The 23,417-nt window shown below is 37.3% G+C and overlaps 1 protein-coding gene across 3 annotated transcripts in view; it reads left to right on the forward strand.

The window, feature by feature from the left end:
* LOC131548497 (leucine-rich repeat transmembrane neuronal protein 4) overlaps positions 1–23,152 on the forward strand; it is a 119,666-nt gene extending 96,514 nt beyond the window's left edge. Inside the window, exons 3-4 of one of the 3 annotated variants that reach the window (XR_009273169.1) lie at positions 16,161–19,594; positions 20,063–23,152. Coding sequence is in view for 2 of the 3 variants with exons in the window: in XM_058789807.1 (XP_058645790.1) it covers positions 16,161–16,499 (339 nt within the window). In the remaining variant the exon portion in view is untranslated. Of the gene's footprint in view, positions 1–15,983; positions 16,021–16,160 lie in introns of all 3 variants that reach the window. The other 2 variants (XM_058789809.1, XM_058789807.1) reach the window with 2 other exon arrangements.
* Positions 23,153–23,417: the final 265 nt, after the last annotated feature.

Below are 23,417 nucleotides of genomic sequence, written 5' to 3' on the forward strand. Positions count from 1 at the left end.
ACTCACAAGTCAAAATAAATATCATTATTTTGTTAAATATTACTACATTGGGAGTTACTCCGTTACTTTGACATAAACATTACTCATACCTCAGTAATATCCTGTCATCATTTCATATGCAACTATATGACATTTCGCTGTTTCCGTAGACTGGCTTCTAAGGTGTTTTTTTCTCCTCATTTCTGCCTCGTGATAATTATCACTGCAGATGAAAACATACGCCCCTTCATTAATTTTATACTGTACAATTTATCTTAATTACCGCCAAATAAGTTGTTGTTATCGTTTTAATTCAGATTAGTGGTCTAGACCATGGTCATGCAGGAGTGCACCAGCACAGGAACACACACATGATGAAGGTAACAAACCCACCACCACCACAGCAGGCAGAGCAGATCAGCACTGCAGCTCTCTGCTAATGTAATCACACACCAGGCAAGGAGAGCCGGAGAGATATTACACCACAATATAATTACATATCAGTTGTACACCTCCACAACCCTTTGCAGCTTGGTAATCTGTAAATGAAAGAGAGCTGATTTCGAAAATTGAAGGGGCTTATATGTGTGTCTGTGGCGCAAATGATATTGTTTATATGGTTTTAGAGAGGCTTTTCTAATGGGTTGGATATAACTTGATGGCAAATTACATTACTACTGTGCAAAAAGCAAAAAGGATTGTCAAATTTATCAAATTAAATATAGGTAGGGAATCCAGGACTAGATGTTATATAATTTTTGTGTGAATCCCAAACAAACTTTTTGCTTTAGCTAGTTAAAAAGTAAACACAACAACCAGATTTGTGAAATATATGTATATTGGAAAGTTTTAAGTAAAAGGTTGAATGTTGTTTCCATTTTTCGTACAATAAATGGCAGGTCAGGACAAGTTGTCACAGATTATAAACTTATACAATTTATTAATCATGACCTTTTATGATTTAAATTGATTTTATTTCTTTTGCATTTTTGCAGTTTCATTTGTCATTTTTTTGCTTCATAATTGTTTTACTTGTCAACATTTGTTGAATAATGACTAACACAAACTTCACCCAAAAATGAAAAGTTGCTGAAAATATACTCACCCTCAGGCCATCCAAGATGTAGAGGAGCTTGTTTCTTCATCAGAACAGATTTGGAGAAATAATTCAATAATTTATTATTATTATAATTTTTTTTTTTACAAACATGCAGCTTTTTACTTCACGAGACATTAATTTATCGACTGGTGTAGTGTGGATTACTTTTGGATTAATCATGGATTACTTCTGAATTATTGTGATAGTGTGATAACATTTGCCAACCCTGAAACAACACACAGAACTACCAGAATTTGCTATAAGTTTGATTGAAACATATAATCATTGCTGTTAATAGTGTTCATCGTCTGTTTGATTACGTCAATAACCGATTTTACCGTACATTTCTTATGTACATCAACTTGACATAGTCACCACTGATTAACTACTACTATATATATTGTAGAAACTAAATTTTTTTGTGAAGCTGCTTTGCAGCAATTTTTATTGTGAAAATGACTATACAGTAAATCTCACTCTTGAGAAACCAATAGATTAGTAACGTATGACCTCAGTGGGCTTCTGTGCGTTTGGAAACACACACTTGCATTTGGTGCAAGAAATGACGATAAGATGAAGATGCGTAGCAACAGCCAATCAGATCACAATTAGTCGTTTCATGCCATTTGTGTGTGCCTTTTTGCATCAGACAGTCAATGAACAGGTTGTGGGCGTACCGTCTGAGGCTGACACTAGAGTAGAGGTGGAGAGAAGCATACTAAACAGACACATAAATAAAAGTGACATGTTTTCCAAGAAGATCCGGTGGCGGAGCAGAACCTGTTGTCTACAGCTCCATTTATTAGAATTAGGGATTTGTCCATTTACCAAAGAGCAGTAAATTCTTTGTATTTCTTTCTCAAGAGCACCTTAAAGCAGAAATCCAGGACTTAGATGCACAGGAGGGAGAGACAATCCGCATCGATCCTTTTCAAGCAGAAGCATCTTCAGTAAAGGCTTATCCTGAGTGCTCTTTTCCAGATAGAATGCCTCATTTCAGATAATCTGCCTCTCTGAAATGAAATCAGACGGGAGAGAGAAAGTAGAAGGGAAAGAAACAAAGGCAGAGACAGAGCAGGGTGTTCACACAGGCCTGGCTTCAGTCCAGTTCACAGAGGCATGTCTGATTAGCCCCGGCTTAAAAAGGCCCGTTCACACACTCCTTTTCAATATCCCTGATTAAAAGTTGACAGGGCCGGCCGCCACAGAGCCAAAAATCCTTTTTACTTTTTGGAAATGTTCATCAGCTAGACAGAGTGAAAATGAAAGCAGATTCGGACGGATGGACACAGCAGTTTTGGGCGTGCAGACAGAGCTTACCTCTTGAAAGGATGATGGAGATGGCGCAATGCCACAAAAGCAATGGAGATAGTCGTAGATGTGTCAGATCTTGTCATTTCTTTGTTGTCATCAACACAAAATTGATTAATCGCTCAAAGCTTTTGTCCAGTCAGCTGAAACTTGAATCCTTTTTAAAGGGACAGTTCACCACAAAATTAACATGCTTTTATTTTAGTAGATGCTTTGCTAAAAATGAAACTAATAATAAAATAATAAAAAATAACATTATTGTATAAATTTTGGACACCATTGACTTTTATAATATGGACAAAAACAACTGAAATGTTCATAAATAAATACTTACATACATACATTTTTCACCAATGAATCATCTGCAGTGAATGGGTGCCATCAGAATGAGAGTCCAAACAGCTGATAAAAACATCACAATAATTCAATAAATTATTGATTTGTTTCTTACAAACATTCAGCTTTTTACTTATAAACAAATCAATCATTAGGGTTTTTTTTTTTTTTTAACTGTTTTAACATTTTTGGGTGAACTATTCCTCTAAAAATGCCACTGTATACCAACTCCGCCAACATTTCCCATAGATCAGCGCACAGACCTTTATTGGATAAATGCAGATAAGCGTTTCAGTTTCCTGACAGATAATGTATGAGTTCATCTGTTATATAAATGGAAAGCAAACACTTGTCACGGTTACTTCATCTCCAAATTCCCTTTTCTCCCTTAAACATGTTCTTCCCCTCCCGCTTGTTTAAATTTCATGCTGTTCAGGCGAACTCGCCCTCAGACATGTGTTTTACTTCATTGAAAGTGTGTCTAGTGTCTTTAGTGTCACACAGGCTCCCCATGCAACATCTGTGTCATCTTCCTCCACACAACACAGCCACATTAAATTTTCACTCACCCTGATGCAACACTCACACGCACATGCATGCGAACACTTTTAAGCCCTATCAGGGACGATTTAAACTCTCTCGACAGTGACAAAAATACTTCTGCCAAACCATTGTGAAGGTAATTTGTAACTACGCATCCAGCCCTGGTGTCTGTTTGCTGCTTTGGTAAATAAAATAAAAGGGATAGTTCACCCAGAAATGACAATTCTGTTGTTATTTTCTCTCCATCATGTTTTCCATGGAACAAAAAAAAACGCAACTCTTGCCTTACAGTAGTAGATCATAGTAACTACAGGCTGTCAACTTCCAAATAAATAAATTATATATATATATATATATATATATATATATATATATATATATATATAAGAAAAAACACCTGTTGGAAAAAGACAACTGTTGCACCATAAAAATAGTGCATATAACTTGTGTGAGAAACATTAAGCCATTCCATTGTTTTCCATTTTTTCCCATTTTAATTCTCAGGATTGCAGTTGTATTTCTCAAAACTTTTTTCTTTATTTCTCTCAATTAAAACTTTATTTTTTTTATTTAATTTTTTTTTTTTTTTGACTGCATTTGATTTAATTATGTCTATATATTTTTTCCACAGTGTGTATATATTATATACTGTGAATTTATATATTACAATTGTGAAATTATATATCCCAACTGTACTATTTATTTATTGTTAGTTTGTTTGTTTGTTTTGTTTGTGACATTATTTATCATCTTTATACCTTATTATACATTATTTCTCATCTTTATACTACTTAATTGCACTTAAAATTCATTGGCTATGTAAATATATGTATATATGTATTTGTATACTCATTTTATTTATTTAGGCATTATATATACACAACCCAAATTCCGGAAATGTTGGGATGTCTTTTTAAATTTTAATAAAATGAAAACTAATAGACTTTCAAATCACATGAGCCAATATTTTATTCACAATAGAACATAGAGAACACAACAAAAGTTTAAACGGAGAAATTTTACATGTTTATCCACTAAATGAGCTCATTTGAAATTTGATGCCTGCTACAGGTCTCCAAAAAGTTGGCACGGGGGCAACAAAGGGCTGAAAAAGCAAGAAATTTTGAAAAGACTCAGCTGGGAGGAACATCTAACAACTAATTAAGTTAATTGACATCAGGTCTGTAACATGATTAGCTTTAAAAGGGATCTCTTAGAGAGGCAGAGTTTTCACAAGTACAGATGTGCAGAGGCTCTCCAATCTGTGAAAGAGTGCGTAAAAAGATTGTGGAATACTTTAAAAACAACATTCCTCAATGTCAAATTGCAAAGGCTTTGCAAATCTCATAATCTACAGTGTATAACATCATCAAAAGATTTAGAGAAACTGGAGAAATCTCTGTGCGTAAAGGACAAGGCCGAAGACCTTTGTTGGATGCCCGTGGTCTTCGGGCCCTTAGACGACACTGCATCACTCATCGGCATGATTCTGTCATTGACATTACTAAATGGGCCCAGGAATACTTCCAGAAACCACTGTCGGTAAACACAATCTGCCGTGCCATCTGAAGATGCCAACTAAAGCTCTATCATGCAAAAAGGAAGCCATATGTGAACATGGTCCAGAAGGGCCGTCGTGTCCTGTGGGCCAAGGCTCGTTTAAAATGGACTGTTTCAAAGTGGAAAAGTGTTTGTAACACAGTTCGTAGATCGGGAAGAAGGAGGCGGGAACCGGCGAACATTTAAACAAAGTTTTAATAAAATAAACAAACATAAAAGTAAAGCGGCAGCCCCTCACGGACGACTGCCGCACATAAAATACAAAATAAAAGTCCAGGCCTGGTCCTCTCTCGTCTTCCACTGTCGTCACTCCTCCTTTTATCCTTCCGGAGCTCCTCCGTGGGACTCGAGACCGGCGAGTGGCGCAGGTGTCGCCATTATCATTAACTCCACCGGCCTCGCCTCCGCTCCCACGGCTCGGCCCCGCCCCACTCGCCACATACCCCATCGCCTCGCAGGCCGAGGGGTACTCCCGAGACTGCGCTCTACTCCCCCTCCCCTCCCCGGGGAGCCGATCACGGCGTCACAAGGCGTACCTGGGGGTAAGGACAGACGAGGCGAGAGAAAAGGAGACGGAAGGATGAGGAGAGACAGAGACGAGAGAGGGAAGAGAGGAAAAAAAAAAAAAAAAAAAGGTCCGGTTCCCAGACACACTGCCGCTCGGTCCTCAACCAGGCTTTCACTCTCGGTGCCATGCGATGGTACTGGACCTCTTTGGTGGACGGCTCTGCTCCTCCGCCTCCTGGCGGACGGCGATGGCTCCTCCGGTCGAGGGCAGCCGGTAGCAAGTCCCCCATTCCCTGCTCCTCCCCAAACATGGCGGATGGCAGCAGGCTCCGGCCTCCTGGCGAACGGCGCCGACTCCTCCGCTCCCTCTTGGACTGCAGCCACCCCTCCTCGACCCCGGAGCACGGCAGCGAGCCTTCCGTCCCACCTGTTCTTCCATTGCTCCAGCACCACCGCCTCGGGCAGCCACTGGAGGTCTTTGCTCCTTCGTGCTGCCCGACCTCGTCAGCACCACGATCTCCCTCAGCGGCGAGGGCTCTTCTGACAACATGTCCCTCCTTCCTCCCGGTTTCGCACCAATGTAACACAGTTCAGATCGGGAAGAAGGAGGCGGAACCGCGAACATTCAAACAAAGTTTTAATAAAATAAACAAACATAAAAGTAAAGCGGCAGCCCCTCACGGACGACTGCCGCACATAAAATACAAAATAAAAGTCCAGGCCTGGTCCTCTCTCGTCTTCCACTGTCGTCACTCCTCCTTTTATCCTTCCGGAGCTCCTCCGTGGGACTCGAGACCGGCGAGTGGCGCAGGTGTCGCTCATTATCATTAACTCCACCGGCCTCGCCTCCGCTCCCACGGCTCGGCCCCGCCCCACTCGCCACATACCCCCATCGCCCCTCGCAGGCCGAGGGGTACTCCCGAGACTGCGCTCTACTCCCCCCCCCTCCCCCCCTCCCCGGGGGGAGCCGATCACGGCGGCCGCGGCGTACCTGGGGGTAAGGACAGACGAGGCGAGAGAAAAGTAGACGGAAGGATGAGGAGAGACAGAGACGAGAGAGGGAAGAGAGGAAAAAAAAAAAAGGTCCGGTTCCCAGACACACTGCCGCTCGGTCCTCAACCAGGCTTTCACTCTCGGTGCCATGCGATGGTACTGGACCTCTTTGGTGGACGGCTCTGCTCCTCCGCCTCCTGGCGGACGGCGATGGCTCCTCCGGTCGAGGGCAGCCGGTAGCAAGTCCCCCATTCCCTGCTCCTCCCCAAACATGGCGGATGGCAGCAGGCTCCGGCCTCCTGGCGAACGGCGCCGACTCCTCCGCTCCCTCTTGGACTGCAGCCACCCCTCCTCGACCCCGGAGCACGGCAGCGAGCCTTCCGTCCCACCTGTTCTTCCATTGCTCCAGCACCACCGCCTCGGGCAGCCACTGGAGGTCTTTGCTCCTTCGTGCTGCCCGACCTCGTCAGCACCACGATCTCCCTCAGCGGCGAGGGCTCTTCTGACAACATGTCCCTCCTTCCTCCCGGGTTTCGGCACCAATGTAACACAGTTCGTAGATCGGGAAGAAGGAGGCGGGAACCGGCGAACATTCAAACAAGGTTTTAATAAAATAACCAAACATAAAAGTAAAGCAGCAGCCCCTCACAGACGACTGCCGCACACAAAACACAAACTAAAAGTCCAGGCCTGGTCCTCTCTCGTCTTCCACTGTCGTCACTCCTCCTTTTATCCTTCCGGAGCTCCTCCGTGGGACTCGAGACCGGCGAGTGGTGCAGGTGTCGCTCATTATCATTAACTCCACCGGCCTCGCTCCGTTCCCACGGCTCTCGGCCCCTCCCCACTCGCCACAGTGTTCTATGGTCAGACGAGTCCAAATTTGACATTCTTGTTGGAAATCACGGACACCGTGTCCTCCGAGCTAAAGAGGAGGGAGACCTTCCAGCGTGTTATCAGCGTTCAGTTCAAAAGCCAGCATCTCTGATGGTATGGGGGTGTATAAGTGCATACGGTATGGGCAGCTTGCATGTTTTGGTAGACACTATGAATGCTGAAAGGTATATGAAGGTTTTAGAGCAACATATGTTCCCCTCCAGACGATGTCTATTTCAGGGAAGGCCTTGTGTATTTCAGCAGGACAATGCAAAACCACATACTGCAGCTATTACAAGAGCACGGCTTCGTAGTAGAAGAATCCATGTGCTGAATTGGCCTGCCTGCAGTCCAGATCGTTCACATATAGAGAACATTTGGTGCATCATTAAACGAAAAATACGTCAAAGACCACAAACTCTTCAGCAGCTGGAAACCTATATCGGGCAAGAATGGGACCAAATTCCAACACCAAAACTCCAGAAACTCATAACCTCGATGCCCAGACGTCTTCAAACTGTTTTGAAAAGAAGAGGAGATTCTACACCATGGTAAACATGCCCCCGTCCCAACTATTTTGAGACCTGTAGCAGGCATCAAATTTGAAACGAGCTCATTTTGTGCATAAAATTTTACAATTTCTCAGTTTAAACATGTTATGTTATCTATGTTCTATTGTGAATAAAAATATTAGCTCATGTGATTTGAAATTTTTTTAGTTTTCATTTTATTCAAATTTAAAAACGTCCCACCAATTTATGGAATTGGTATATATATATATATATATATATATATATATATATATGTATTTATGTAGTCCTTTATTCATTTAGTTATTTTATTCATTTGTTTAGTCATTTTATTTAATTATTTAGTAATTGTATTTATTTTAGTGCTGTCAAATGATTAATCGCGATTAATCGCAACCAAAATAAAAAAATTTGTTTACATAATATATGTGTATATACTGTGTATATTTGTTATGTGTATATATAAATACACACATATAGTATATATTTTGAAAATATTTACATGTATATACATTTATATATTTATATTCTTATATTTTATATTATACATAAATATATTTAATATAGAAACAACATTTTTTAAATATATACATGCATGTGTTTGTATTTATATATACACATGATAAATATACACAGTATATACACATTATGCAAACAAAAACTTATTTTTGATGCGATTCATTGCGATTAATCGTATGACAGCACTAATTTATGTATTTATTCATTCATATTTATTTACTTATTTAGTCATTGGTTTATTTATTTATTTTTACTTGTGTATTGATTTAGTCCCTTTATTTATATATTTAGTCCTATTTGTCCAGATGTTCAAAAAACATTTCTCTTCTGTGCAACATACAGAAGAATAAATAATGATAGAACATTGCAATTTGTATCAATTGCAACACATTCACACTTGCAAAATGTGTCTGAACATCCTCTTTCATATAGTCGTGCATTTTCCCATTATATGCAGGCTGTTCTTGGAAACCTGAGTGATTTAATATTGCTTATCGTACTTGTCACCTTATTAACTAAAAATCTAGCGAATTCCATACTGGGCACGCTTAGCTATAGCGGGATGACTCATGCATGCAGATGGTGAATGTATTTCGTCTTGTTTAGCATTTTAGACATGGTAAATACATTGTTGCACTAATTTTCCTCCTGCATGAATGCACTGCGGTAATGTTTCTGGTAATAGAAAGGTTTTGGCCTGAACGTTGGGAAAAATGAATCCTATAGATTCCTTACAGAGCTCGGCAGGCAATCTATTATCCTTCGCTGTCAGCTAGTTGGCATGCTTCTAAGGCCAGCAGCGTGCAACAAATCAAAGTGTTAGCTTGACTGTATGGCTTTAATATGCTACGTGAGCATGCTTATTTGCATAACTAGTGGCCAGGGCACAAGAATTCCCTGTTAAGCTCTGAATAAACAGGAGTGGCGAAGACACCGTGTCCCTCACATACTGATGAGTTCCTGCTGTCACCGTCACTCGTAATGGACAAACAGCCTGGCGCTTGACTGTAGTTGGCCGCGGTGTTGTCGTCTGGGTAATGGTGCAGGAGACAGTGAGTTAAGAAACATCACAATATGTACCACTCCGAATAAAAGCACCAGAGACTAGGAACAGAACAGGAGATTCGTGACAGACGCTGAATACAAGGTATTTAAACCTCATCCAAAGGCATTATGGGATTGTTTTCAAGCTGTAACAGATGACTGATGATGTGTCATACAGTACATTACCAATAATAAAAAGTTTCACTAGTGTACTATGAATAAGTATTAAAAAAATGCCAAAAGACAGGTGAATTATAAGGGTCAATAACAAATAAGAATGGCCAAGATAAAAAATAAAGAATTGATTTAAAGAAATAGATTTTTCAAGAAAAGTTTGAATTTAAAAATTTAATTAAATGTGGGTGAATAAAAGTTAGAAAATACGGTACAGTTTAAAAGTTTGGGGTCATATAGTTTTATATATACAGTATATAATATAGCAAGGACACATTAAATAGATTAAATGTGACAGTAAAGACATTTATTATGTTACAAAAGATTTCAGTATTAAAGAAATGCAAGAAACTTTTTGTTAACCAAAGAATCCTGAGAAAAGTACCACAGTTTCATCAAAAATATTAAGCGCCAGTATTATTAAGCAACTGTTTTCAACATGAATAATAAGAAATATTTCTTGAGCACTAAATCATCATGATTTTAAAATAAATAAAAATGTAAAATAAATTAAAATAGATAAGTTAATTTAAGTTGTAATAATATTTTAAAACTACTTTCAAAAACATTAAAACATCCTACAGACCCCATTATTTAAAATGTATTCTAATTTTTATATTATGCAAATACAAATAATATATATATATATATATATATATATATATATATATATATATATATATATATATATATATATATATATATATATAATTTGTATTATTAGTAGTAGCTAACAGTGAACAGTATATTTTGTATTATCTTCTAAATATATTATTATTATATATTTTCTTTATTATATATTTTTTTCCTATGAAATGATAATAAAATATTATGCCAAACTGCTTAACAGGATTTTCAAGAAATTATTATTTTAATGAGGCTTTTTTTCTTTATTATGATATCAGGACAGTTGTGTATAATGCAGTAATTAAAACATGCTCTTCACAGAACAGGTGTGTTCAACTCATTGTACTTATTAATGTATCAATTTTTTAAATTAATACACAATTATCTCCATGTCATTAATCCACAAGTCATGACCTGCGGTTGAGCTGTTCCTTTAAGACAGTGGAACCCATTAAATGGACCATACGTCTGTCCCTCACAGCCGTTTTTCATTCGTGTTAAATTAAATATAGTGTCTACCCTGACTTAGGTCCACGTCTGTCACTTTGCCATGCTGAAAGGTGCAGTTATGACTTGTCACACACCGTTTCTCTCTCTCTCACACACACATTAAGGTTAGATTTATGTTCCTGCACTCTTCAGAATTCTCTGAAACAGTAGTTAATTTATTATAATTAATCAATGCAACTTCACTGAAGATCAGTTAAAGGAAGGAATAGCTATGAGAGAGAAGTGTGTGTGTGTGTGTGGGTTGGTATTTGTGGTTTACGGGGACACAAATTTGTCTAATGACATGGGTATGACAGAGGTATTACAATTTGAAGGTGGTTTATGAGGACACTGCCTGTTTCCCCGTAATTAAAAAGGCTTAAAAAACATACTAAATGGTGCTTTTTTGAAAATCTAAAAATGCACAAAGTTTCCTGTAAGGGATAGGTTTAGGTGTAGGGCAATAGCACATACAGTTTGTACAGTATAAAAACCATTACGCCTATGGAGAGTCCCCGTAAACCACAAATACCAACGCGTGTGTGTGTGCGCTAACCCACTGAGTGTCTACAGTAAGTAAATGTATAGCTTAATGGAGTTCATTTGAGCAGGAGAGAGTGAAGGAGTAATATAATGGTATCACTAGAGCTCATTAGAAAGGTTTGACTCACTGAGAATGTAATGTTTGCCTCGATGTACAGGATTCACCCTGTTTATCATTTATATGTCTCTTCATTTGCATAGTCCACTGCATTTACGGTAGCATAAACATCGTGGTCTAAATATTTATCTTCTCAGTTGACCGCTCTTTACCTCTGACACACACTGCAGCTCAGCACAGTGTGACCTTGCCACTTCATCACAGTAGATACTTACAGCCAACAGCAACTCAAAATCAACAATCTACTTTCTTAATGAATCTTAATGAATCTTAATTCATTTGCGTGTGCTATTCTGCATAAAACAAAATAGTTTTTTAATCAGAATGAAAAACTTACTTCATTTTCACTTAGACAACAGCCAAACACTGTGTTTGAGGCATTTTTCTTTTAAATGCTTTCCAAATTTAGGGCAACACATAATATGGATTGCTGTCATTTTAGTATGTGTCCAACATTTACTGTTCAAAATTTTTATTTTATTTTATTTTATTTTATTTTATTTAAAGAAAATCATTTTCAGCAAGGATGCATCAAATTGATCTAGACTATTTGACTATAATTTCTGAAGGATAATGTGACTCTGGAGACTGAAGTAATGATGCTGAAAATTCACAGGAATAAATTACATTAAAAAAAAAAAAAAAACAGTTTACATAAATGTATTTCACAATACTACGGTGTTTTGATTGATTGATTGATTTGCTTGTTTGTTTGTTTGCATGTTTAAATGAAATATATAGGCTTAGTCAGCATAAGACACTTCTTTCAAAAACATAAATCTTACCAATCTCAAAAAAAATCTATTTATGTGAGTTTTCTTCACTGTGTTCATTTATTGTAAAAATGCGGAAAACGTGATGATTATTTTTAATTAGCATTCATTTTGCATTAAACATTATTAATCTACTTGGCAATAATATATGAATGCTTAAAATAACATTTGAACATTTTAAAGTCATTTAACAACAGATACAAAAGTATCTAATTAAATATTTTGAATGTTGTGGTTCCGAATATCTGTGACAGATAGAAGAAGAAAAAAATAGTTGTGAAGGTTCTTTCATTTTGACAACAATGATTCTCCCTCTTTCTCATTTATTTTCTATTTTTCCAAGCCACCTGGGGCAATGGTTAGGATTTTGGCAAGCGTTCATCTCTTTCTACCCAGGCACCTTTTGATGTTTATGAGTGTCCTCATAGACTGAAGGTTGGACCCACCTGTGTCCTAAACACACCGATGGCTCATAAAATACAAGAAGATCTTCTGCCATCACTTAATAGCTCAGCTCACAGCCTCTTCCTGTGTTTTTGTATGTAATTGATATTGTCAACCGGACTGATATACTGGATCAGACAGGTCAATTAGGTCAATATCTGCTAATTAATTAGCAGATATTTGCCGTTTTATTTTCATCAACATCAGCCGATAACTAATCACAAAAATCTTTAGCTTATTAACAAAACTGTTATGTGTTTTCAGCTTTTCTCAATTAAACATTTCATCACGTAATTCAAGTAATTATAACAAAATCAATTATAAGCCACAGAACAAATGAACTAAACAGTGCTTAAAGTTTTATGTAAAAGCAGAATCATGTATTCAAGTAATCAAATGCAAAATAAACTACTTAAATTATTGGCACAGTCTTCACTGCATGACTATTAGATACAATGCATTAATATTGGATGCTGTTTGAGTTTAAATGAAAAGCAGGCCTGTAATTAAAATGTGTAAATGAATTATTTTTCTTTCTTTAGGCCTGGTTTTGTGTTCATATTTGATTGCAGAGACTTAAAGCTATCCAGCAAACATCAGTGAACACTTATCTTTTTCTTGTCAATATTGTTTTTGATTAATATTGAAAAAAAAAAAAAACATAAGACAAAAGCAGACTAAAGCACAGATTAACTTTTTTTATACATGTCTAATTTTATTATTTGCACACATTTCCGTATGTCTTTGAGCAAGTGCTTTTCAAATACATATAAACACAAACAGGCATGTCAGTGTGTAAAATCGCTTTTCACATTTTAGTAACGGCTTTAGCACTTTTGGCATCCCTTGTAGTGACCCTGCAGTATATGACTATCCATTTCCTCCTAACAAATCCCACGAGACTCTAAGTAAAGCAGTTTTTTTTAAGTAGCTGTGCATTCTGCTGGTGCCCATGCAAAAAGTATTTTGCTCTGCTCAGGGGAATATGGGGAAGTGGATTAATTGTGGCATACAAAGAGCTTTAAACCCGAGCCGCTGACACAACGCATCTCATTATCACTTGAGAGTCGGCCCTGCATTTGACGTTGTTTATTTCTTTTGCTCCCTGTTAGGAGTCTCTTTGTAAAACCTCTTCGTCTGTCACAACGGCAGAGCTGTCTTGTCACTAATGTTCACTTAGTGCTTGGTGACGGTAATCACGCTCGGGTCGCTCTTCACTATCTTTAAGCATTCACTAATTCGCTCCTTTAAAAGCAATGAACTCTGGTTGTTCAGTGGAAATATATGGCGACTCGTTTCAGATGATTTATCAATGTGCTATCATGTGTGTGATGGTATGAGGGATGAGAACACTGCAAAAAAATGTGTTTTTAATCAGTAATTTGGTCTTGTTGTTTGGAAATGAACAATAGTTAATTCGATTAATTAACATGAAATAAGAATGAACAATACTTCTACAACATTTAATAATCGTAGTTAATGTTTATCTCAATATTTACTACATTTACATATCAAAATCTGGAAACAGTTAATGCACTGTGAAATAAAACAAACTTTTTATTAACTAATATTAACAAAAGTTAACAAGAACTGTAAAAATGTATTGATTGAATTAATAGTATAATGCATTACTAGTATAATACATTAATAGTTTATGTTAGTTAATGCATTAACTAAAGTTAGAAAATGTGTTACCATTGGTTCATGGGAAAGCTCAAAAGAAAGGTTTCAATCACTGATTCAAACACTTGACTATTCCTTAAGCATATTAAAAAAAGCAGAAAAATGACTTAAAATAATTCATGATATTTTCTCTGAAAACATCTTTTTATATATATAAAGTAAGTTCTTTTAAATAAATTAAATGTAACTTGCCATAATGATGTTTACATGACCAGTATTTTTTGTTGCATGTTTTCTGGAAAAATTGTAATATTTTTGCAGTACATACGAGGCAGCCACATGTGGCATGTTTCTCCACAGTGACTCCTCTGGAGTCATGACATGAAAAGGAAAGGCATATTTGCTTGTGTCACTTATCATAGGAATAGCTGCTGCAGTCTGTGCGGGGGTTCGTGTGTGTGTGTGTGTGTGTGTGTGTGTTCTGCCTCTTGTGCATACACAGAGTGAGTCACCAGCGAGCACAGCACACACACTGGGAAGCAAGACAGATGCTGGGTTTACACTCGGTGTAAAAAGCTATTACCCCTACCAGCGCGGTGCCTCTTTGAAAACGCGGCGCCACGAGGAAGCTTCTAAATGCAGACGGAAGCAGAGCTTAAAGAGGAAGTCGCGAGTGGGCTGAGAACGATGTGGGAATGAGGGATGTTGGAATGAACTCTGTGTGTGTGCATGTCTCTTGGTGGTAGAATCATTATCGGAGATATTTTATGACTATTTAATGACTCTTGTGGTGAGGGGGTGGTTTAATTACTCTAATTAAAGGGATAGTTCACCCAAAAATGAAAAATGTCATTATTTACTCGACTTCATGTCGGTTCAAACCTGTATGACTTAATTCGTCCTTGGAACACAATACTGTAGGTGAATTTCTGATGAGTATTCTGATAGCTTTTTTTCCATAAAGGAAACAGAATGAGGACATGGGCTGTCAAGCTCCAAAATGACAAAAAAGCATCATAAAATGTGACTCACGTGCAGTATTCAGACTCATACAATAGCTTTGTGTGATGAAAAAGGAACAAAAATGTAATTCATTATTCACTGAAAATTCCCTGTATCGTTTTTTTTTTTTTTTATCTGATCTTTTTTTAGTGAAACTTTAATTTCTAGTCTGAATCACTCATTCATTCAGTGAAAATTCTTCATGGGAGACATAGCAATGTGCAAATTTGCGAACAAATCATTATTTTGAATAGGATATTTTCAATGAAACGTTGATTCAGTTGTAGTCTAAATGATTAATCCAGTGAAAACTGTCCACTGTCCATGTTTGTCCAGTTTGTTAGCAAATCATTGTTTTGAATTGGATCTTTTCAATTAATCGTTAATTAAGTTCCAATCTGAATGATTCATTCACTGAAAATCCTTCTTTAGAAAAGTAGCAATGCCTGGTTCATGAATAAATTATTCTTTTAAATCAGATCTTTTTTAATATATCACAAATATTCACAAATCTGACTGATTCGGTTTTCAAGTTCAAATTTGACTAATAGCTCACTAGATATTATCAGTGTATAACAACTTAAGTGTCTTTCTTTATTTCTTTCTTTCTTTTTTGGAATATATTGTCAGAAGACAATTAGTAACTAGTAAAAGGGAGATGGCAAGTTACAATTGTAACGTGAAATTTTGAAGTAGAAAAACGAATGAATTTACCCTCTGAAATATACTCTAATAATAAATGAATAAAAACACAAAATTTTTTACAGTGAAGAGCATAACTCAAATGGACCACTTTTGATATTTTCTGGTGTTTTGCATAATTTTGTGAAGCTTGAATCGTTCAAACTAAGAGCGACTACCACAATCTTCAAAATTTCTCTTTTTGTGTCCTACAGAAGAAAGAAAGTCATACAGGTCTAAACTGACATGAGGGTGAGCGAATAATGACAAAATGTTCATTTTTGAATGAACTATCATTTTAATGACAATTTAATGACTGTTAATGACTTAATTATTCTAATTGGGGATCTTCAACTCACTCTTTCTCTCTCTCTCTACTTTACCCCCCACAGGTCCCTCACCAGATGAGCACTCTGACCTTCTACAGGTACGAGCAGCCCATAGTGGACTACTGCCAGGCCCATCAGCCCCTGCGGCTCAACATGAGCTACGAGGGGCCACCGCAAAGCCTGGAGGGGCTGGAGGAGCTTCCCCCCCGCGAGAGGAGCACCATCCAGACTGTGGCCCTTCCGGCAGTGCCCACCATCAACACTGGCACCATGGGACCCTGCTCCCCACCCAGCCAGAGAGCACCCATGGAGGGGCCCAGCATCACCTACCCCACCACAGAACGCTCCATTAACTATCCAACAACAGAACGTTCCACCAGCACCCTCACTTTTAGACGCTAACGGATCTGGTCGCAAAGCAAGGCATGATGGGTAATTTCAAAAGAGGATGTGCCTGGGCTGTGATCCACATTCTGCCGGCATTAACACAGCGGCACGTCCGAAAACTGAGCATACTGCTGCGTGCTAACTGTTTCTCGCGAATATAGAGAAGTGAAAAACATTCCCACAACATCGCTGGAGGACACGAGGATCTGGCATATGGTACACTTTCACTGTGGAGTGTAGTGTATCCTGAAAAATGGGATTCCATTCATCTTTCTCCATCTTTTCTTTGTTCCGACTCAAAGGCCCGTACACGTTTTGTTGTCCCTGTTCTGCTCAATGGCAAATTGAAATCCAATGCAACATGCATGAGACGTTAAACGTGGCTTTGGTTTCATTCAGCCCTCGCTCTGTACCAACGCCACAGGACGCCTTCTCTGAGGAGTAGATAATGGTGATTCTCTCAAGCTGAGTGAAGAATGAATAGGAATGTGCAATAAACAAGGTTTTTTTGACGAGGGAGAGAGTGTGAGAATGAGAGAATGAAAAGAAACAAATTAATGTTCACCAGAGCTCAAAGGCCTCTCGCTGTTATTTTCATTTAGTTGCCAGGGAGCGCTCATAAATGCTGTCATTATTTGATTAAAAAGACAGATCTGTCCAGACATGAGCATGTCAAATGGAAGATCTCTTGAGTATAAAAAAAGCATTCATTAAAAGCGAAATGAAGTCTCACAAGGCAAGGTCTTTCAGCGTGCACATGTACCAAAGATCAAGCTTCTTTAGATGTACATATAGCTTGTGTTTCTTTTCAAAATGTAATCAGATTAATCAGTATGTGTCTAATGCATACTGTAATGTGCGGGCCGCCAGAGTTTATGACTAATTTTCAATTCTGTAGAATTCAGTACTGAAATGCAGAGTGAAAAACATCAAGCTCAGTGTTTGAACGCTACATGTTGACTAGATAGTGTATGTGTGTGTTTGCTTGTGAGTGTGTATGTGTTTTTTAAGTTTAAAAGCTGAAGTGTGTAATTTCTGCGCCCAGTGGTGTGAAAAATAATGATTGTTTTCTAAAAGGTTTCCCTTATCTGCCATTTGTCAGGCAAACAGAAAGCCACGCCCCCAAACTTACACCATTGGTTGAGGCAGTGTTGCTATGTTGGCTTGCCAAACAAACAAACAAAGTTTTGATAGTGCCACAGTGTATACATGTGTTTGCTAAGCCAACTGCTTGTTCGTACTTGTTACTGAATACTAATTGTCTCTGCTTTTCGCTAAAAAGCCAAAAAATTACACACTTCAGCTTCAAGAGGGAAGAATCATAAAGGGGTGAAGCAAACGTCCCTCACTTGGTTGTTAGCTTGTTGGAGTTACCATACAGTGGCAGAAATATATTCTTCGCAAGTATGCAACACAACGCAAGCGCACACAGTTTTAACAGTGTGAGCGGTATTACGCTGTGTATGTTAATATTGAGGTGACTAGCTATACGTCACTGAGGAGTGTGCTAACTTGCTCAGCAATATTTTCATCAAACTATTGCTACACTATGACAGTAATTGACCTAAATGGAAAAACTGAGAACGCTGAAAATTCAACGCATACTTGAGTTTCTGGCAGATGACAATGTGTGAAATGGAGCTTGGCTAGAAGCGTTTGCATGCTTGTGTAGAACATGTTTTTGACCAAAACGATCTTTCTAACCCATTTTCAAATGGCTTTCCAATGATCTAACAATAACAAAGCCTGAATCTCCTTTAAGAGCCTCCAGTTGTATCGAAGAGCTGAATAAACCAATATTTGCTTCAGAGGAGTTCAGAAAGAGGTGGTCAGTCACCTCGGGTCATGGAGTGTTAACCAAGAGATTTTCTGATTCCTGATGTCACTCAACAAAGTAGCAACACGGATGAAATTGCTATAATTGGCTATAAAAGCAAGACGTATGGGAGACTGGGGACAATTGTAATAGCAATTTTCCTATATAACTCAGACTACTACAAATCTACATGCCATGTTTTGATGTAAGAACCGTATATATGTGCCAACTGTAATAGTATCATTACATTGAATTTAATACAAGTAGTATTATGGGTTCGAATGTGACAGTGACTGGGGGCAATCATAACACTTACAAAAAAATGTTTATTAGCCCATTGTATCTCCAATAAGAGCGCAGATCAAAATAATAACATTATTGATTTAATATGTAGTACTATTACTGAATCGTTTTCACTTTTAGATGATGATACATCTTTAAAAAAAAAAGGTCTAAGTGGTAAAAAGCTAAAACAAGATATATTGGAAAATAATTTTTATTAAAATGTTATTTTATTTTATATATATTCATTTTTATTAATAATTAAGACTACATTTTTTATTTATGTTTTTATTTAAAAGTATAATGTTAAACAACAGAAGAAAAAATCTATGTTATTTCTCACAAAGTCAAACGATCATGCTTTTCCTCAGGCGGAAAGTAATCTCTACTGAGCATATGCTGAATAAGTGTTACAATAGCCTCCGGTCTCCCATAGTCATTCGAGGGCCTGTTCATTTTTAGTTTGAGTTGAGATTAAGGCAGACCAGATGCTCCTGTGTGTTTTTTTTTTTGTTTATTGTTGTTGTTTGAACATCGGACTATTACTAGTCTAATAGACTTCTGTGGTCATACATTAGTCACATTTCACTGATTCTGTATCACTCAGTTTTCTGTTTCGCTCACCGTAGTTCAGCAGAGCATTTTGTTCAAGAAACTCTTGCCATTGTCCAATCATGTAAAAGTTCTGTTTGGTTTTTCTTACTTTCAACCTTCAAAAGGACTTTGAGAATATGGAATTATTGCCTGTAAACACAGTTTTTTTTTTTTTCACCCTGTGTGCCTGTGCGTTTGGACTTCACACAATGAATGTGGACATGGTACCTCACCAACAGTCAGTGTGGATATTGCAAATTTCAACCCGTTCAAGGCCTCCGGAACAATGACGGAACGTCACCCGTTTCCTCAGGAGCCATGATAACTGCTTTGGCCCCTCCAGAACTCTACGCTGGCATGTTTATAACAGACTCTGCTGGATAAAGCGCAATGACGTCACAGGAAATGTGCTGGCGAGGTAAGAAATGGATTTCACACTGTCATGTCTCAGTCTCTTCAAGAGAAGTGACGCTGTCAAGATGATCAAAGACGTTTTGAAACGTGTCTTGGTGGTTTCCGGCACCAGTTATCTTCGTATGTTTATCTTGTAAATAGAGAGTATAAAGAAACATATTGTTTTGCTTCTTTTGACACAAGTTTTGTGAAAAAGACCGAAGCCTCAGCTGTTTAAACGCGCACCCTGATCAAAGAATACGCTTCTAGAGAGACTGGATATGACCCCTCATTTGGAAGATTGATATTTTTCTATCTCATTCCGTTCCTCATCTCATTAGCATCATAGATTTTCATTTTCTTCGTATCACTTTACTGCTGACATCTGTTTGGGAATAGAAAGATTGATATCAATGCTCATTTAATGTCATATATACTTTGATTCTGCTATGTGCCCTAACCGTTGTGATCCTCTCTCTCTCTTTCTCCTCAGTTTGTATTTTCGAGACACCCAGGCAAAATAATATCTACTTGTTCAATGAGAGTGGCTTGTACTTTGCTCCGAGGCTTCATGCATGATGTATCAAGTATAGGCTTGATGTTGTTAAGTAAATGCTAATAGGGTTACCTGCCCACCACATTTCAATTCTGAGTAAGTCGCAAGAACTTTACAACCTCATAAAACGCTCCTTACAGCAAGGCATTAGCTCAATGGCAGTGTTGCAGAAAATCCATATTACTTTCTGTGTCCTGAATTTGAAAAGGCAAAGTCAGAATGTTGTTCAGGGGAAACTAGAATATTTCATTCTAATTATTCTAATTGAAATTATAAAATAATTTTATATAATTTTCTCCATGCATTATAGACCTCCTGTTTGGGACTCTCTGCTTGGTCAGTCTGGATAAAATACTTAGCACATACTAATTTATTCAGAACCACAAAATTTCATCAGTTTTCTGCTTTAAAATAAACAAGGAATGCGTATGAAAGCATCCGATCCTATCAGCTATTTGGATGAGTTACCTTGACTAGATAATCTAAGCTCTTAAACCATCATTCAAAAGCAACGATTCTCCTCCTCCACAAAGTCGCCAAATCATGACGCCTTATGTAACTGTCTCTTCCCATTATTCTGACAATTTGCTGCTTTACGGTCATTTACGTAAGGCAGAGGACGCCCCTGCATCTTCTCTTCCCTTGTCATTCACATTTTGCCATTTACGTTTTTAACCCTCCTATTGTCTTGTTCATTTTTGGTAAAAACAATACATTAGAAATATGAACATTTTTGGTATTGAAATCTGGCTTTGTGACAGTGTCTTAACACAATTCTAAAAAAAAAATTAAAAAATAATAATAATAATAATAATCGCTTGTTTGAAAACAACTATTTAAAAAAAATCTGTTGTCAGATTTGGCACATGAGAATGTTTTTTTTTTTTTTTTTTTTGTAAGGATGGATTAAATGAATCTAAAGTGACAGTACAGACATTAATAATTTTATCTTTTCATGTTTCTATTAATCGACAAATTAATGAAGTAACAAATCAGACATGAAGACTGGAGTAATGGCTGCTGAAAATTCAGTGTTGCCATCACAGGAATAAACATATCAAATAATTTAAAACAGAAAACAGTTATTTAAAATTGTAATAATATTTCATAATGTTACTAGTTTGCTTTATTTTAATTAATGCAGCCTAAGTGACTCAAAATCATTACAAAATTGGACAAACCACAAATTTTTGAACGGTTGTGTATACCTTTAATTTATGAATAATATTTGACCCCAAAATATTTGACATTTAGAAAGAAAAAAAAAAGTAGTGCTTTGTACTTCCTGTGAAGCAGTGATTTTTAATGCAAGTCATTTATTTGTGAAATACAAAGTAAACCTTTAAATGTACCTTTTTACACAAACACTTTTTATTCAAATATGTAATCATAATACACTTTACAGGCAGAAAAAAAAAAAAAACATTCTACTTAATGTGAATAATCCCTAATCAAGAACAATGAATTATTAATGGATTTCAATGCAATCAAATTTCAATTTGGCACAAGTATCATAGGTGGGCACAGTTTCATGCAACAAGAGGGGGGTTAAATCAAACCTGTGTTCATGTTTACAAAGCAAAACACTTCCAGGAGTTTTTCCTGGAAATATCCAAGCAGGTGTTATTAAGCTGCCGATAACGAACAAGCTAAATGCAAATTTTCAATTAATTTGTCTTTGTCTACAAAGGATATTCTCTAACAGCAGTAGGCGTAATTTCCTAATGTTCAGAGAGCACTTTCCATACAAAGAATGTACCAATACAGTACATTCACATAAACGCAAAATTAGAGCTTCAAAAGAAAAAGGAAAAATCACAGCTTCACTGAGTTTCCCTCCCGTTTGTTTGTTTTGGTCGTTCTTTTTCCCCTTGTGATTTTGGCCCCAGTGTCTTCTGGGAACACGTTTTTCCTCAAGGGTAGGATTTAAAGAAACAGAAAAGACTTTTATATTTCTGTGCTGACTCTCAAATGAGTGTCTAATGCAAATATCCAGAAGGACAGGAAGAGGCCTGAGAGAAAGAAAGTCAGAGGGAAGGAATTTCAGCTCACTGACCGTTTTCTTCTCTGCTGCGTAGCCATATAAATATTGGGGCAAAAGTCTTGGTGAAAGGAGCTATATACGACACAAAAACACATACATTTGCTCATCTGTGCAGAAATTGGAGGAGAAAAAACCCTTCGCTTATCTCCAGGCTTGCACATGGCTGAGAGGTAGAGCTGTTGTCAGTGTGGGGGTTGGCCCATGGGGCTAACATCTGCTGCTATTGTGGACTTGGCTCTGTCACCATACTTATTCTCTGTCTACTAAATCTGCCACATTCAACCAGAGCTCTAGCCCACAAACTATCTACACCTCAAGTATCGTAGTTTAGCAATTGAATGTTGGACAGAACGGCCGGGCGTTAAAACGAGGCCAAAGAGCCAAAGGATCTGTTCCAAAATCTAGTGAGCTGCCTCGCCACCTACGTAGACAGCATCCGAACCAGCATGAATCAACAGAAGTAGCCAATTTGAAATACTCTACATAGAAATGTCCACATTTTACATGAGCGTTAGCGTGTTGCTAAGCTAACAACACAGTATTTTAGTAAACATAAAGACACAGCACACTAATTTGGGGTAAAATAGTCTATAACTAGTCTAAACTTGACTAGTTATGAGCTACTCATAAAAATTTTTTTTTTTTTAAAAAGCTACACTACATAATACTAACACAAATCTGAATCTTTATTGAACCAGTTCACTTAAGTGAATCATCTGAGTGAACAAATTCATTCCAGTGAATCAGAATTCCCAACTCAAATGAAATTCAAATTCAAATAACTAAATATTGTAGAAAACATACTTGGAAAAAAGGTGGAAGGGTTTGGATGAATCTACAGATCTTTCTTGAAGCACTTTCTGAACCATCTGAATAAACAGATTAATGTAAATGAATCTGATTTCCAAACTCAAATTTAGTTAATTTATATTACCAAGTAGAAAACATTGTGATCATTGCCAAAAAAAAGAAAAAAAAAAGAAGTTTGAACCAGTTCATTTAAATGAGCCATTTGAATGAACATATTTACTCAAATGAATCAGATTTCACAAGTGCAAATAACCAAGTGATCTCTATAACACATAGTGATCTCTATTATAAAAAAAAAAAAATTAAAAAAGGGATGGGAGAATTTTAAAAATAATCCACAATAATCTTTTTTAAAGAGTTTATTCAAATTAATCATCTGATTGAACAGATTCACATAAATGAATCTGATTCCCCAACTCTATGGTATGAGCACACAAA

The sequence above is a fragment of the Onychostoma macrolepis genome, chromosome 10, assembly GCF_012432095.1.
Source record: "Onychostoma macrolepis isolate SWU-2019 chromosome 10, ASM1243209v1, whole genome shotgun sequence".
NCBI classification, from domain to species: Eukaryota; Metazoa; Chordata; class Actinopteri; order Cypriniformes; family Cyprinidae; genus Onychostoma; species Onychostoma macrolepis.